This window comes from Papaver somniferum, chromosome 6 (assembly GCF_003573695.1).
Source record: "Papaver somniferum cultivar HN1 chromosome 6, ASM357369v1, whole genome shotgun sequence".
Classification (NCBI taxonomy): domain Eukaryota; kingdom Viridiplantae; phylum Streptophyta; class Magnoliopsida; order Ranunculales; family Papaveraceae; genus Papaver; species Papaver somniferum.
Genome location: NC_039363.1, coordinates 15,949,703 through 15,964,754, shown reverse-complemented (window position 1 = coordinate 15,964,754; position 15,052 = coordinate 15,949,703). Strand labels below are relative to the sequence as shown.

The window sequence follows — 15,052 nt, the reverse complement described above, 5'->3', positions numbered from 1 at the left end:
CCGTCTGATCAACGGGCGGAATTTAAGATTCCGCCCCATACGAAACGTAATTTATATTTACGCTCGATAACAGACGTGATTTATATTTACGCCCGTTTGAAACGTAATTTATAATTCCGCGCAGAAATGAAACGTAACTAATACTTCCGCCCGTCTTCATGCGTAAAATTGTTTTACGCGCGACCAAATTTGGTCTTCTCCCCATAACGTCACAATACAGATTAAACTCATATTTAGTCTTTTTTTTTGGTCTTTGATCTTTGAGTTTAGTCGTATCATTGCAGTCTCTCTTAGAGTATCAACAATAGGAATGTGGATGCGATGCAAGTGCATTTCCCTTGTGAGCCGATTCATTTGCTGTACCTGATTCATCTTTTATAAACAGGCACACCTTTAAACAAGTCAAATTAAAGTTGACTTGACCAACCAAAAGTCATTGGCAAGTGGCGTCTTTTTCTTCCAAAAAATGCATTTTCTCTGAAGAAGCTCCTCAGCTACCAGCTGAAGTGCCGTAGAGATAAATTTATGGCTACATATGAAACAAATACAAAAAGGATTTGGGACGTTGGGCTGGAATCCGATTTGCCTGACTGAACCGTAACCGAGCTTGAATGAACGATAGTAACTGGACGATAGTATTAATAAACCTGCGTGCAAAGTGAAAATACCCGGTGGCAAATTCTTGTTCTCTAGTAATAGTAATAGTAATCACCCGTTAAACTTTTCATTGACAGTAAAACCCATACAAGAAATGATTGGAAATGGAAGGAAAAGGAGTTATAAGCAAATATCCTTCTCAAGACTTAAAAATTCCAACTACAATCATTCATAACATTAAACACGAATTAATAGTGAATGATGGTACAATTATACTCAACGATAGCATCTGGCCCGCTAATTCGATATGTCTTGCCGCTTATATACCCACGCGCAAACTTAAAGTATCCGGTTCCTCCAACAATCGCAAATTCTCGATCCGTATGTGTGATAGGATTTCGAGTAAAAACACTGATACTAGACCCGTTAAACTTCTCATTCGCAGTAAAAAAAAGACTCATTCCCATGATCAGTGACATTTCATCTTTCCCGGAATGTCCGTAAAAACCTTGAGCTCGACCTACGAGTCCAGAATCCGGGTTGGGACCTTCGGTTAATGGATCATCAATCATATACAACGCCCCAAACATTGTTGAGGATGTTTTTGTTCCCCGTGCTTCAGCTATCCTAACCGCCGTTGGGTTATCGCCGGTAACAACATCGTGAAAGTAAAAATGTAACCTTGTCATCTTCTCCATACCCATTTTGTGTGGAACAGTTTGATCGCCCCAACTTACATTCTCATCAGCTTTTGAGAGAGTCATGGATAAGACCGTTGCAACAACAAGAACTAAGAAACACTTAGCACCCATGACAACTGTGATGTCTCTCTTTGTCTCTCACACTCGACCTGTTTGCAACTCTTTCTATTATATATATATATATATAGATGAACTCTTAGAAGACTAATTTCAGAGATGAAATTTTATAGAGTGCATGCGCATTTTTGGTACTCGCTCGTGTACATGTAGGCATAGAAACCCTAATCGCTCTTGAACAGGAAAAAACAACGACAACGTTCCCATTAGAAAATGAAGGATCTACGATCCGCCACGTCTCCACGTGCATGGAAGACAAAATGAAGTGGTGCGAACGAGCTAAAGTTGGAACTTGGAAGTAGGTAAAAAGGCTTATGGCAACCATAAAATGAAAAACATGCTGCCCCAAAAAGGAAAATTTGGAAGCTTTATTCGTTTGGTTCTTTAACTTTAATCATTTTAGGATCCTCTTGGTGTTGGTGAATGTCAGAATGAGCACTAGTGATGCATCATTCTCTTTAGCACTATGGCCATACCTTTTGAGTCATTTGAGACTTTTAATTAAGATGCCTTAATATCATTGTCTATCCCTTGGCCATAAGGTTCATTTGATGAATTCAATGTCTAGCCACACTGGCATAAATTGTTTTCTTTGCCAAAATGCATTTTATTTGAAGAATCCACTGCTACAAATTAACAAGCTGATAAAGGTTGATCTTAGAACTTTGAAGCTGAGTACAAAGTATGCATGCTACCAGCTGAAGTGCTGTGGGGATACAATAATAGTTACAAATGCAATAACTGAAAGAAATACAAGATTGGTCCCTAAAGAGATTTGGGACCCTGAGCTGGAATCCGATTTGCCTGAGCTAGAATCTGATTTGCCCGATTCCGAAACCGAGCTTGGGTGAACGATAGTACAATTGTACTCGACAACAGCATTTGGCCCGACGAGGCTATAGGTCTTGGCACTAATAAACCCGCGAGCAAATTGAAAATACCCGGTTCCACCAACAATCGCAAATTCTCGTTCTGTATGCATGACAGGATTTCGGCTCAGAACGCTGATAGTAGACCCGTTAAACTTCTCATTCCCAGTAAAAACTAGACTCATTCCCAAGATCAAAGCTAGTTCATTCTGTCCAGCTGAACCATAAAAACCTTGAGCTCGTCCGACCAATCTAGAATTGGGGTCGGGACCTTCAGTCAATGGGTCATCTATCATCATCAACGCTCCAAACATTGTAGCAGAAGTGTTTGTTCCTGTCGCCTGAGCTATCTGAACCGCTGTTGGACTATTGCCGGTGATAATATCGTGGAAGTAAAAACGTAACTTAGTCATCTTCTCCGGACCCATTGTGTATGGAACCGACTCGTCACCCCAATTACCCTCCTGAGCTTGTGAGTGAGACATGGATAAAACCATTGCAACAGCAAGAAATGAGAAAAAATTCATAGCTGCACCCATGATTTTTAGAAGCCTACTCTCTTTCTCTCAAATGTCTGAAACTCCGGCTGTGTATAAGTAGTTTATATGTAACTAAGGTAGGTTGATTGGTTAGGAAGTAGATAGATAGTTAGGAACCACTCCCCCGACTGTTTTGTAATATAATGCATCTTGGGCTGGTGGACAGCACTAACTAGGGACACCAACTGATGAGGACTTAAACGTTCATTGGTGAAATTTAGACCTACCACTAACTGACAACATGGTACCATCGACCCTATGAGAGTTTTAGTTGTTGTTTTATTCATTTTTGATTTGTCAGTTTCTTATAGTTTTGTTCCTGTAAAACAGAAAATTGATACTCCGCGGATCATCACAATTGGTTTGAAATTATAGCGAAAAAATATTAGTATTTTGGCATGCTATTATTGTGGTAGATGCAAGCCACAGATGGCAATGATATGGACGCATGAATAAACAATAGCACAAAACTATAGAAATGCATAACTTTTGTTGCAAAGAATAATGAACAACTTACCCGGAGATAAATAATTATAGAGCAAAGCCTCCAATAATTAATTTCTTGTGGCACCTTATACCACGTCCACGTCCACGTCCACGTCCACGTCCACGTCCACGTCCACGACCTGGTAAGAGTTGTATGGAAGGGTTAGAGAGGGACGAAGGTGCAATGGCGGAGGTTGCTACGTTACATTGTTGGTGGATAAGTATAGAATCGTTTTCTTGTATTGTGTTTGGTTGTATTTTCAGAAACGAATTTACTTTTCGTATGTACATAAGACATAAACGTGTTTAGAGAGCAATATAACCAGCCTTTCAATGAGAACCATACAAGAAATGGAAGGATAAGGAATCATTGCAAACAACAAAGAAAACAATAGTAGACACAGACAATAAACAGTTTCATGTCAAGGCTTAAAACCTTAACTTTTACAATATTATTGAAAAATTGAATTAATAGTGCACAATAGTATTATGGTACTCGACAATAGCATTTTAATTATTGTGCTTGGCTAATAAAATGAGATTTTCCTTGGGTGAACGATAGTACAACTATACTGGACGATAGGATTTGGACCAGTACCATTATAAGTTCTAGCACTTATAAACCCACGAGCAAACTTAAAATACCCTGTACCACCAACAATGGCGAATTCTCGTTCTGTATGGGTGACAGGATTTCGGCTAAAAACACTAATAGTAGACCCGTTGAACTTCTCATTTGCAGTAAAAACCAGACTCATTCCCATAATCAAAGATATCTCATCCATTCCAGATAATCCATAAAAACCTTGAGCTCGACCCACCAGTCTAGAGTTGATGTCGGGTCCTTCAGTCAGAGGGTCATCTATCATCACTAATGCCCCGAAAAACGTAGGAGAAGAATTCGTTCCTGGCGCCTCCGCTATTCTAATAGCCGTTGGGTTATCTCCGACGACAATATCGTGGAAGTAAAAACGTAACTTTGTCATCATCTCCGGACCCAATGTGTATGGAACTGTTTCGTCCCCCCAGTTACCTTCCCGATGAGCTTGTGAGTGAGACATGGATAAAACCATTGCAACGGCAACAAATGAGAAAATTTTCAGGGAAGCCATGATTTGTTTGAAGACGTACTCCTCTCTTTCTCTTCAACTGTCTGAAACTCTACTGTAAGGTAGGTTGATGGATGGACATATGATCAATGATTGAATAGGAAATAGATATAGATTTCTAGGAACCACTTCCGAGTTTTTAGGGTATCTTGAGCTGGTGGACAAGCACTAGGTAGGGACCCCTACTGATGAAGACTTGAGCGTTCATAGAAAAAATAATACAGACCTACCAATAATTGAGGAAATAGTGCCATTGACCACGAGTTGTAGATGCTGTGTTTCTCAATGTTGATTCCTTCAAGCACCTGCAATTACCATTTTTAGTTGGGAATTATACAAAATTAGTATTTTGACATGTATTATTGAGGCAGGTGCAGTATACAAATGGCAGTGAAATTGGCAGTCGCTCGAATAAATAATAAATAATAGGACACCAAAATATAGAAATGCAACTATAACGGTTGCTGCAAAGAATAATGAACAGCTACTAGTAGGTAGGTGTCATGCTCAAAAAATATGTATTTTTGCAGCATAATTCATCCACGTTCACGTCCATGACCTGGTAAGATTAGTATGGAAGCGCTAGGAGGGATCAAGGTGCAGTGGTGGAGGTTGCTGCGTAGACTTTTCTGGTGCACAAAGAAAAGGGCAATTTTGTGAGCTCAAGGCATGCAACTTTCACGTGGACAGGTGATAGTTTTGGACAGGAAGCCATTTACTAATCAGCTCCCGAAGCGTATTTGTGTGCATAAAATTTTCTATACTTGTCTATCCGTTCATAGTTTATATCTACATGCACGATAAATATTATTTCAGCTCATCCTACCTTTAAACCTGACATCACAATTGGTTTCGGATGGGATTTTGGATATATTTGTTGTAATATAGCTTAGAATCCTCTCGTAATATTGTGTTTGATTGCGTTTTCCGAACGTAAGACATGAACGTCTTTAGAGCAATACTAATATGCCTTGCAATGAGAACCATACAAGAAATTGAAGGATGAGGTACAATTGCAAACAACAGTGAAGAAAACATTATTAAACACAGACATTAAACAGTTTCATGTCAAGGCTTGGAACCTTAACTTTTACAATATTACTGGAAATACTAATTAGTAGTGAACAATAGTACAATTGTACTCAACAATAGCATTTTTATTACCAGATCGTAATGTCTTGGCATTAATAAACCCATGGGCAAATCGAAAATATCCGGTTCCACCAACGATTGTGAATTCCCGTTCTTTACGAGTGATCGGATTCCGGGTAAACACACTGATAGTTGAACCATTAAACTTCTTGTTACCGGTAAAAACAAGACTTATGCCCATAATCAAAGACAATTCGTTCATTCCAGATAATCCATAAACGCCTTGAGCTCGACCCACAAGTCTGGAATTTGGGTCTGGTCCTTCAGTTAATGGATCATCCGCCATGTACAATTCCCCGAACCTTGTTGCAGAAATGTTACTTCCCGGTGCTTCGGCGATCTTGAAAGCCGTCGGATGATCGCCGGTGATGTTATCGTGGAAGTAAAAATGTAACTTTGTCATCTTCTCCTTTCCCATTTTGTATGGAATAGTTTCGCTCCACCACTTTTCATTCTGATTAGCTACTGAATGTGTCATGGATAGAAGCATTACAACAAAAAGAAATGAGAAATGCGCCATAGCACCCATGGTACCTGAGAATTTTTCTCTAGCTTTTTCTTGAACTATTTTTTTCTGTCTCAAATTTCTTGAATGATCAAAAGAAGTTAAATAGCTGGTGGATGAGCACTGAGGGGCAACTATTGATAAAGACTTGAAGCATCATAGAAAAAAAGTCAGGCTCAATGAATTGAGAGAATATGGTACAATCGAGTAGTTGACCTTAATTTAGAAATGTGGTCACGGGTGTTAGCTCGGAAATTTCTTAATTACGGATGCTATTTTCAAAACCTCTGAACAAAAATATTGTATATTTTGGGTCACCATGCATAATTCAGCCACATGCAAGTCCATGACCTGGTAAGTGGTAAGGCTAATAAGTCTTACGGAACATCTTCATAAGCTTGGACAGCGGTGCCACGTAGGGGTAGGGAAACGTCCATGTCTTATGGTGCGAGAGGGAAGATGGAGAAACGAGAAAAGAAAAAATTTCTGAAGCACCAAAACCGACATAATATTACTAGTATTTTCTTTTTATAGGAAAACGAGTATTCTTTTATTCAAAAGGAAAAAGATTATATTAAAAAAAAATCCAACCAAAAACGAGTACAGCATACTAGTCATAACAGACCAGATTACAAGTGAATGACATTCTTTCCGTTTAGCAATTAACCAGTCGATATTTGTTACGGCTTGGTGTATTTGGGGAGATAGGTATTTTCGGATTTTTCAAAATAAAAATGTCATGCCGATAACTACTTCCAACTATGCAATGAAACTGATAGAAGATGTAGATCGTAGTATGCCTTTAACACATACTCAGCCAGTTACATTACCACCTGTCCAGGTCCCGAACAAAAATGGTCTGCCTGATATGTGTAGTACTAGAAATATCCCGTGCCGCAACGGCACGGCATGAGATTGGATAATTCTTGATCATAATATTATTAGTGACTACTGAAATTTTGTTGAATCGCGTTCGTGAATTTTATGATGTCGTGAACTTATGTTGGTTCATCCATACCAATTTTATTTTTTGATGCATCTGATATGTTGATGTATCGCTAAATCAGTATGCAGTTTTAAAATGTAGTGTTTCTTAAACTGCTAGTACTTTTTAAGAAATAACCCGTGTCATAATCGCACTGCTTAGGGCTGAGATAAATTCTTTTCTAGCCTTTTTATCGTTTAACTCCGAGAGAGTCCTCTATTTTGTTTCAAGACAAAATAATGTTTCAAGTAATAGTATAAATATGTATATAGTCTCATCATATTCACCTTGCCACCACCATTAACTTCTTTAGAATTTAATATTTCAATTAATATATTGAATTATGAGGTGATCAATTAATTAAAGGTCAATAAATTTATGTTCATAATGGAAGGAGGTTACAAACATCACGGCCGCTAGATGTCTTTGGCTAGGATGAGAATGGGATGGTCGGATCACCTGTTTGTCTCTCAAAATGTTATCCGGCCGTCCAAACTCAAAAACCCATTCTGTTTTGTATTATAGATTCTTCACTATGATGCAAGTTATGATAAAGATACTAATGAAGCAGGTTATGGGCTTGTTTTAACTGATATGGCAGGGACCTTTGAAGGATGCAAACTCGTCAAAGGAGTAGCAAAAACAGCGGAAGAATCAGAGTGCATTGCTATACTAGAAGGAATAAAATTGATGGAAGACAAAGGCATAAATAGTTTCTGCATTCGCAATGATGCAAAAAATGCAATCACTTATTTAAATAATAATAACAACCGACTGTGTTGGTTCAGTCAAACTATATTAGATGACTGTCAATTTCTTTTGAACATTTTTTTCTTGTCAAGATTGGATTATGTTAACAGAAATTTCATATCTTTAGCTGATAGAGCATCCAAACATCGTAGAAGGCACAATGTAATAGGGAATAGTCAGGTGATATACCTGCTTTTATCCTAAACATGTAATATTTTCTTTGAAATGGTAATTTATTAATTTAGCATAAAAAAACAAATAAAATATTGTCAATAAATTTAAAAGTATCCTTCTCAAAACACCACAAAATGAAGTTTCTGCTTAACATGAAGAATAAGCTCGTAAATATACTTATGTCTTCTCCCAAAAACTCTATTATTTCTTTCATCCAGACAACCCAAATCAAAGCATAGTGCAGTAACTTCCACAGCTCCCTACACCTGCCATTTAAGGCATTCCATTCCCAAACATTGAAAAGCTTTAGAACTTTACCTGGTACAGTCCATGAAATATGAAATGCCTTTATGAAATAATCCCAGACTTCAAAGGTTGTTGAACAATAAATGAATAAGGTCGTGTTTGGTATCCTGGATATCCCATCCTAGGTTGGGTTATCCAGCAAAAAACTGTTAAAATGTGTTTGTCTTACTGCAATTCCAATCCTGGATAAGGATTACTAAACCTTCCTTGATTTTAGGAAGCTTAAAAAGTGAGGTTATGGTATTCTTCCAAATACCTGGGATACCTATATCCTCACCTGGGTTAGACAATTATTTTCCTTTAAAATAAGTATTTATCTAAGAAATAATTATTTATATTAACATATTTTTGTAGTTAAACAAACACAAATTAACCTAACCCAAGATATGATAGAATTTTAGACAAACACCATTAAAACTAACCATTAACAAGGTTATCATAAATTAAATTAAGATAAACTTTTCCAGGATATGTTATCCTGTTTCCAAGCTCCCAAACAGACCCTAAGTGATCTACATATTCTTCCTCCAAGTTACACATTACACAAGCTGCACTGTCAATTTCAACCCCTCTGTGTCGCAGCACATCTCTTGTTGGCAAAGAGTTATTGGACACTGCCCACATTAAGAAATTGACTTTTGAAGGAATTTTGCTCTTCCACAAGTACTTACTAAAAGTGCAATCTTCCATAGGACCTTCCATAGCATCATAACAGGCCTTTGTAAGAAAGTTTTCGCCAAAAAGATTAACTGCATCCTCACCATCAACCAACTCTGTAACTGCACCCAAGTCTCTTCTTAAAAGATCTTACTCCAACTGTTCATTTACATTAAAGTGTGATTAAACACACCAAGCCAACTTCCTTCATGAATCATATCAGCAACAGAAGCGTGTTCGTTATGATAAGCTTTGAAGATAACAAGAAATAGATCTTTGAGACACCCATTCACCCGCTATTTGTCAATACCAGAATCGAATTCCCTTGCCATTTTTCAGCTGAAAAGTCATAGAATCTTGAATTTCTGGAATTAGTCTTGAAACATTCCTCCAAAAGAGTATTCTATCAGAATGATAGGAACCTCAGGTGTTGCAAGATAGGCACGAAGAGCTGTCTCCAACATCTGTATAGACCTTTGATAGTTCTGCCGATTAATATCATGTTCAAACCCATTTGCAAACCTTAGATAACTTAGTAAACTTGTTAAGTTTGGACCTTTCCGATTAAAATTATCTACACGAGTAGTGCAGGAATGTAAACTAGCGAAGTTGATTGTCGTAATATTCTGATCCTTGGTGATTTTGATCAGCTTTCTCAGGATAAAAGACATTGCTTCAAAATTTCCATCCTTTATTTGATGGTAACCCAGGTTGAATTTTCCTTGGACTTCAAATTTATACTCCTCTCCTATCTTCCTCAGAGTTGTATCATCTTCTGCTTGGAAGTTTATATTTTCTCTCTGCAAACCTAAGTGGCCTCGTTTTTAGATTTTGTTTAATATATGAAATAAAATAAAAAGAAATGCAAGCGGGGTTCAATCCTTGCTTTTCGGTATTTTCTGGCGAGATTCCAATCGTCGCTTTTTTTTAGGTTCCCTCCACCATTCCTTGTATTCGAAAGAGAATGGGAACTGTGGTTACATCCACGGTTTTCTGTTACAATCATCCCACACCTTTCGCCCATAAAACTTGGCCTGAGAGTGGTATGAAAGAATTAGGATGAGATGAAGGTGGTGGTGTGGAGTTTGCTTAGAATCGTTTTTTTATATTGTGGTCAACTGGTGGGTGTATTTGGACTAACTGATAACCACACACCATACAAGAAATGAAAGATAAGGAATACTTGTAAACAACAAAGAAAACAGCACCGGATGCACAATAGACATTTTCATGTCAAGAGACTCGAGACCACCAAACCTAACTTTTATAATACTCGTAGAATTCAAAGTTTGATTCAATAGTGAACAACAGTACAATTGTACTCAATAATGGCATTTTTACCACTAGTCCAGTATGGTTTAGCAGTTATAAACCCACGGGCATATTGAAAATATCCGGTTCCACCAACGATTGCAAATTCCCGTTCTTTGTGAGTGATCGGATTCCGGGTAAACACACTGATGGTTGAACCATTAAACTTCTTGTCACCGGTGAAAACAAGACTTATACCCATAATCAAAGACGACTCATTCATTCCAGAAGTTCCATATAAACCTTGAGCTCGAACGACAAGTCTAGAATTTGGGTCGGGTCCTTCATTTAATGGGTCATCCGTCATGTACAATTCCCCGAACCTTGTTGCAGAACTGTTACTCCCCGGCGCTTCAGCAATCTTGACAGCCGTTGGATTTCCCGTATCGTGGAAGTAAAAGTGTAACTTTGTCATCTTTTCCGTACCCATTTTGTATGGAACAGTCTCACTCCACCAATTTTCGTTCTTATCAGCTTTTGAATGTGCCATGGATAAAACCATAACAACAACAAGAAATAAGAAACATTCACCCATTTGATGATCTTTCATTCTTTCTCTAGCTTTCTCTTGAACAATTCTCTTTGCAATCTCAAATCTCTTGAATGGTTAAGTAGTTAAATAGCTGGTGGATGAACACTGAGGGACAAACAACTATTGATAAAGACATGAAGAATCATTGGAAAAAGTCAGACTCAATGAGTTGAGAAAAAATGGTGCAATCGAGTACAATGTGGGAGTTGACCATAATTTAGAAATGTAGTCACGGTCCGTCATGGTGTTACTGGGGATATTTCTTAATCGCGGATGCCTTGGGATATTCCATTATGCAAATAATTTGCTCATACAATTTTTACATGATTATAGTCTAATCACCAACGAATCAATTTATATGATTTATTGATTTGCATAGTATTTTTTTTTAATAATTTTGTAATTAAATTTCACGTTAAACCTATGTTGCAAAAGCCGCCCCGGGCGCTCGCCTAGGAGCTCTAGGCGTGCGAGGCGTCCAAGGCGCAAAAATAAAACATACTTCTGCATTTTCTAAATTTCGGGCACTCTAGGCACTGGGTTTGGCGCCTCGCCTCGCCCAGCGCCTTTTACAACATGTCACAGCATTGCAAAGAAAGAAAGATGCAGTATCAGTAAGTACACAAAGCATTGCAACTTGCAGAAGAAAAGACAGCAGCAAATGAATGATATGAGGTGAATAAATTTAAGCCTGCAAAATCAACTGCTACGAAGAAACAACTCATGAAAGTTTCAGATCGATCTTCGGGAAGCCGATAGCCAAATAAACATCCCTGACTTTTATTATCCAACATTCGAATTAATAGTGAACAATGGTACAATTATATTCGACAATAGCATTTTTAATAGTAGACGAGTATGTCTTTGCAGTCACAAACCCACGGGTGAATTTAAATTATCTTGTTCCGCCAATAATTACAAAATCACGGTCAGTATCAGCGAAAAATGCAGGCGTTATAGAGTTTTATTTATGATATACAAGAACACCCGGTGATGTATCAATCATGCTCTCCTTTTTAATAAAACAAAAAACACATCCCAAGTCTGAACCCCTTTCTTCTTCTTCTTCTTCTTCTTCTTCTTCTTCTTCTTCTTCTTCTTCTTCTTCTTCTTCTTCTTCTTCTTCTTCTTCTTCTTCTTCTTCTTCTTCTTCTTCTTCGTTGTTTGTATCTTTCCTTGTTTCTCTCTACAGTCACCACCAGACCCACATCACGAACAGCTCTTCAGAAATCATACAATTTATTTAAGTGTTGTAGTGTTGGTGCAAATGAAGCAAGAGAAGAAGATAATTGAGTTGAAATCAGAAAAAAAAATCCTCTTAAGAAAAGAAGAGGTCTTCTTCAATTTCAACAATCTTCTTCCTATGCGTTGAAGGTTAAACCAAGATAGTGTGAACACGGTGTTTCATATATGGAAGGTCAGTTTTAGGAAATTGGTTTATAATGTGAGCGCGGTGTTTCATATACGGAAGGTACCAGTTTTAGGAAACTTGGCTTATATTCGGAAGGTGCCAGTTTTATGAAACTGGTTTGTATTCGGAAGGTGACACTATTAGGAAATTTTGTTATCGAGGAGTTTGTTTGGTTTAGGAATTTGTTTAGACTTTTGAGTTTCTAGAAGAATTCTATGTTTAGAGTTTGAATTATGTTAGGAAATTGTTTTCTTAGTCGTCAAGTTTGTTAAACAATATATATAGGCTATTGAGCCATGAGTTTGAATTACATCAACAGAGAGAATTGTTTGAGTTACGTTTTGAGTTCATTAAGTCTTTGATATTGGATTTTCTACATTTGGTATCCGACCGCTGGTATCAGATTCTAGGGCCGTGGTTATGAGTTGCTGAGAATAAGAAGATGACGAGTTTAAGTTCAATCAAGGTGTACAGGTGTTTGAAGGTAAAAACTTTGAACATGGAGGTTACAGATGGAGAATATTTTCATATATCAAGATGTGTGGTATATTGTGAAAGATGGTTATGATGAACCAGCAGCAGGAGTTATTTTAATAGCAGAACAACAAACTGCTTTAACAACAAACAGGAAGAATAACTCTAAAGAAACCAATATTCTTCATCAGGGTATTCATGAGTCTCTCATGGATAGAGTTCTGTATATTAAAGAAGCTAAAGCAGCATGGGATGGTTTGGTAAATTATTACAAAGGTTCCGACAAAGTTAAGAAGGTGAGATTACAAACTCTGAAGCGTAAATATGAACTGTTACAGATGGAATCATCAGAGACAATATCAAACTTCTTCTCAAAGACATAGAATCTTGTCAATGAGATGAAATTTAATGGTGACACCGTAGAAGACTCAGCTATTTTGGAAAAGATCTTAAGAAGCTTACATGTGAAGTTTGAAGCAAAAGTAACTGTTATAGAATAATGTAATACTGCTGCAACTATGACTCTTAATGAGTTATTAGGTTCATTACAGGCTTATGAACAGAGGTTACTTGAAAAAATAGCTACTGCAAAAACAGTAGAACAAGCACTACAAAGTCAAGTCAAATGGACTAACAATCAAGGAAATTCTAGCTCTGGAGGAAGATCAAATAATGGAAATTATCAGGGAAGATATTATTTTGGAGGAAGATCAAATAATGGAGGTTATCAGGGAAGAAAACCAGTAGATAAAGCAAAGCTTCGGTGTTATAATTGTGGAGATTTGGGACATTTTTATTTTGATTGTCCAAATCCTAGAAAGACAACAGAAAATAACTACAAAGCCAACTTCAAAGCAAATATAGCTGAGAGTGAAGAAGAAGAAGAAGAAGAACAGAAAGCTGAAAACATATTACTTGCTTGTCACACTGCAGAAGAACAACCTCAAATTAAGTGGTACTTAGATAATGGTTGTAGAAATCAAATGTGTGGAATAAAGGACTTATTTGATGAGCTTGATGAGTCTGTAAGATCAACTGTGAAGTTTGGTAATAGTTCTACAATTCCTGTTATGGGAAAAGGAAGAATATGATTTTTTTTCTTAAAAATGGTTCAAAGGAATACATAATGGATGTATTCTATGTACCTGGTTTACATCAGAATTTTTTGAGCATGGGCAGTTATCGGAGAGAGGATACTCTATGAACATTTATAATGGTATCTGTTTCATTAAAGATAGAAGAAGATGACTGATAGCAAAAGTACAGATGACCAAAAATAAATTATTTCCTTTGAATATTCAGCATCAGAAGGAAAGTTGTTTCAGTACTCATGTACATAATGATAGTTGGTTATGGCACAAGAGAATGGGTCGTGTAAACTTTAATAGTTTACAATTTTTATCTAAGAAGGAGATAGTGTCAGGTCTACCAATTATAGAGCTTCCAGAGTCAAGATGTGAGAATTGTATATTTGGCAAGCATCACAGAGATCCATTCCAGTGAACAAAGCTAGAAGAGCTGAACAACATTTGGAGATAATACACAGTGACTTGTGTGGTCCTATTGAAGTTACATCACATGGAGGTAATAACTATTTCATAACTTTCATTGATGATTTTAGTAGAAAGACTTGGGCGTATCTACTTAAACAAAAAAGTGATGATTTTCATGCTTTTAGAAGTTTTAAAGCATATGCTAAGAAACAAATTGGTAAGAGCATCAAGATATTGAGAACTGATAGAGGAATAAAATATACTGTTGTTGATAGTTTCATGGTAGAACATGATGTTCTATATCAGTTAACAGCTAGATATACACCTCAATAGAATGGTGTTGCTGAGAGAAAAAACAGAACTATTATGGAGATGGCAAGAACTATAAGAAGAACAAAGGATTTACCTAAGAACTTTTGGAGTTATGCAGTGGATACAATAGTGTATTTACTTAACATATATCCTACAAATAGCTTGAATAGTAAGACACCAGAAGAAGCTTGGAGAGGAATAAGACCAAGTGTAAGACATTTGAGAATTTTTGGGTGCATTGCATATGCACATGTACCTAAAGAACATCAAGAAGAAGTTAGAATTGATGTTGCACCACAACAAGAAGAAAATACAAAACCAAGAAGAAATATTGTTACACCAGCACGCATGAATGATTATGTGTTAACAAGAGATGATGATGATACTGAAGAAGAAGTAATTAATTTTGCTTTATTTGGAGATTGTGATTCTGTAGCTTATGAAGAAACTTCTAAAGAACAAGGTTGGATACAATCCATTGATGCAGAGTTGAAGTCTATTGAGAAAAATAATACATGGGAGCTTATTGAACTTCCACAAGGAAAGAAAGCAATAGGTGTTAAGTGGGTTTA

The 15,052-nt window shown here is 37.0% G+C and overlaps 6 protein-coding genes across 6 annotated transcripts; 1 reads left to right on the top strand and 5 right to left on the bottom strand.

Annotated features, from left to right (window-relative positions):
• Positions 1–714: 714 nt before the first annotated feature.
• Positions 715–1,511, bottom strand: LOC113285482 (dirigent protein 1-like). Its single transcript, XM_026534364.1, has one exon. The coding sequence runs from the start codon at positions 1,407–1,409 to the stop codon at positions 846–848; it is 564 nt and encodes a 187-aa protein (XP_026390149.1). The 5' UTR covers positions 1,410–1,511; the 3' UTR covers positions 715–845.
• Positions 1,512–2,006: 495 nt separating this feature from the next.
• On the bottom strand, positions 2,007–2,915 carry LOC113285481 (dirigent protein 1-like). Its single transcript, XM_026534363.1, has one exon. The coding sequence runs from the start codon at positions 2,821–2,823 to the stop codon at positions 2,107–2,109; it is 717 nt and encodes a 238-aa protein (XP_026390148.1). The 5' UTR covers positions 2,824–2,915; the 3' UTR covers positions 2,007–2,106.
• A 756-nt stretch (positions 2,916–3,671) lies between these two features.
• On the bottom strand, positions 3,672–4,492 carry LOC113285480 (dirigent protein 2-like). The gene has a single exon (XM_026534362.1). The coding sequence runs from the start codon at positions 4,419–4,421 to the stop codon at positions 3,837–3,839; it is 585 nt and encodes a 194-aa protein (XP_026390147.1). The 5' UTR covers positions 4,422–4,492; the 3' UTR covers positions 3,672–3,836.
• A 1,040-nt stretch (positions 4,493–5,532) lies between these two features.
• Positions 5,533–6,099, bottom strand: LOC113290544 (dirigent protein 2-like). The gene has a single exon (XM_026540136.1). It carries the CDS (start codon positions 6,097–6,099, stop codon positions 5,533–5,535), a length of 567 nt encoding a protein of 188 aa, XP_026395921.1.
• A 4,010-nt stretch (positions 6,100–10,109) lies between these two features.
• LOC113285750 (dirigent protein 2-like) lies at positions 10,110–10,825 on the bottom strand. The gene has a single exon (XM_026534523.1). The coding sequence runs from the start codon at positions 10,806–10,808 to the stop codon at positions 10,242–10,244; it is 567 nt and encodes a 188-aa protein (XP_026390308.1). The 5' UTR covers positions 10,809–10,825; the 3' UTR covers positions 10,110–10,241.
• Positions 10,826–12,713: 1,888 nt separating this feature from the next.
• LOC113290543 lies at positions 12,714–13,766 on the top strand. Its single transcript, XM_026540135.1, has 2 exons — positions 12,714–12,971; positions 13,227–13,766. The coding sequence occupies exons 1-2, from the start codon at positions 12,714–12,716 to the stop codon at positions 13,764–13,766; spliced, it is 798 nt and encodes a 265-aa protein (XP_026395920.1).
• Positions 13,767–15,052: the final 1,286 nt, after the last annotated feature.

Excerpts from the sequence above, each read along its gene's own strand:
- LOC113285482 (XM_026534364.1), bottom strand. The coding sequence starts at position 1,409 with ATGGGTGCTAAGTGTTTCTTAGTTCTTGTTGTTGCAACGGTCTTATCC.
- LOC113285481 (XM_026534363.1), bottom strand. The coding sequence starts at position 2,823 with ATGGGTGCAGCTATGAATTTTTTCTCATTTCTTGCTGTTGCAATGGTT.
- LOC113285480 (XM_026534362.1), bottom strand. The coding sequence starts at position 4,421 with ATGGCTTCCCTGAAAATTTTCTCATTTGTTGCCGTTGCAATGGTTTTA.
- LOC113290544 (XM_026540136.1), bottom strand. The coding sequence starts at position 6,099 with ATGGGTGCTATGGCGCATTTCTCATTTCTTTTTGTTGTAATGCTTCTA.
- LOC113285750 (XM_026534523.1), bottom strand. The coding sequence starts at position 10,808 with ATGAAAGATCATCAAATGGGTGAATGTTTCTTATTTCTTGTTGTTGTT.
- LOC113290543 (XM_026540135.1), top strand. The coding sequence starts at position 12,714 with ATGGAGAATATTTTCATATATCAAGATGTGTGGTATATTGTGAAAGAT. Across the intron at positions 12,972-13,226 it reads GTTCCGACAAAGTTAAGAAG|GCTTATGAACAGAGGTTACT; the intron begins GTGAGATTACAA and ends GGTTCATTACAG.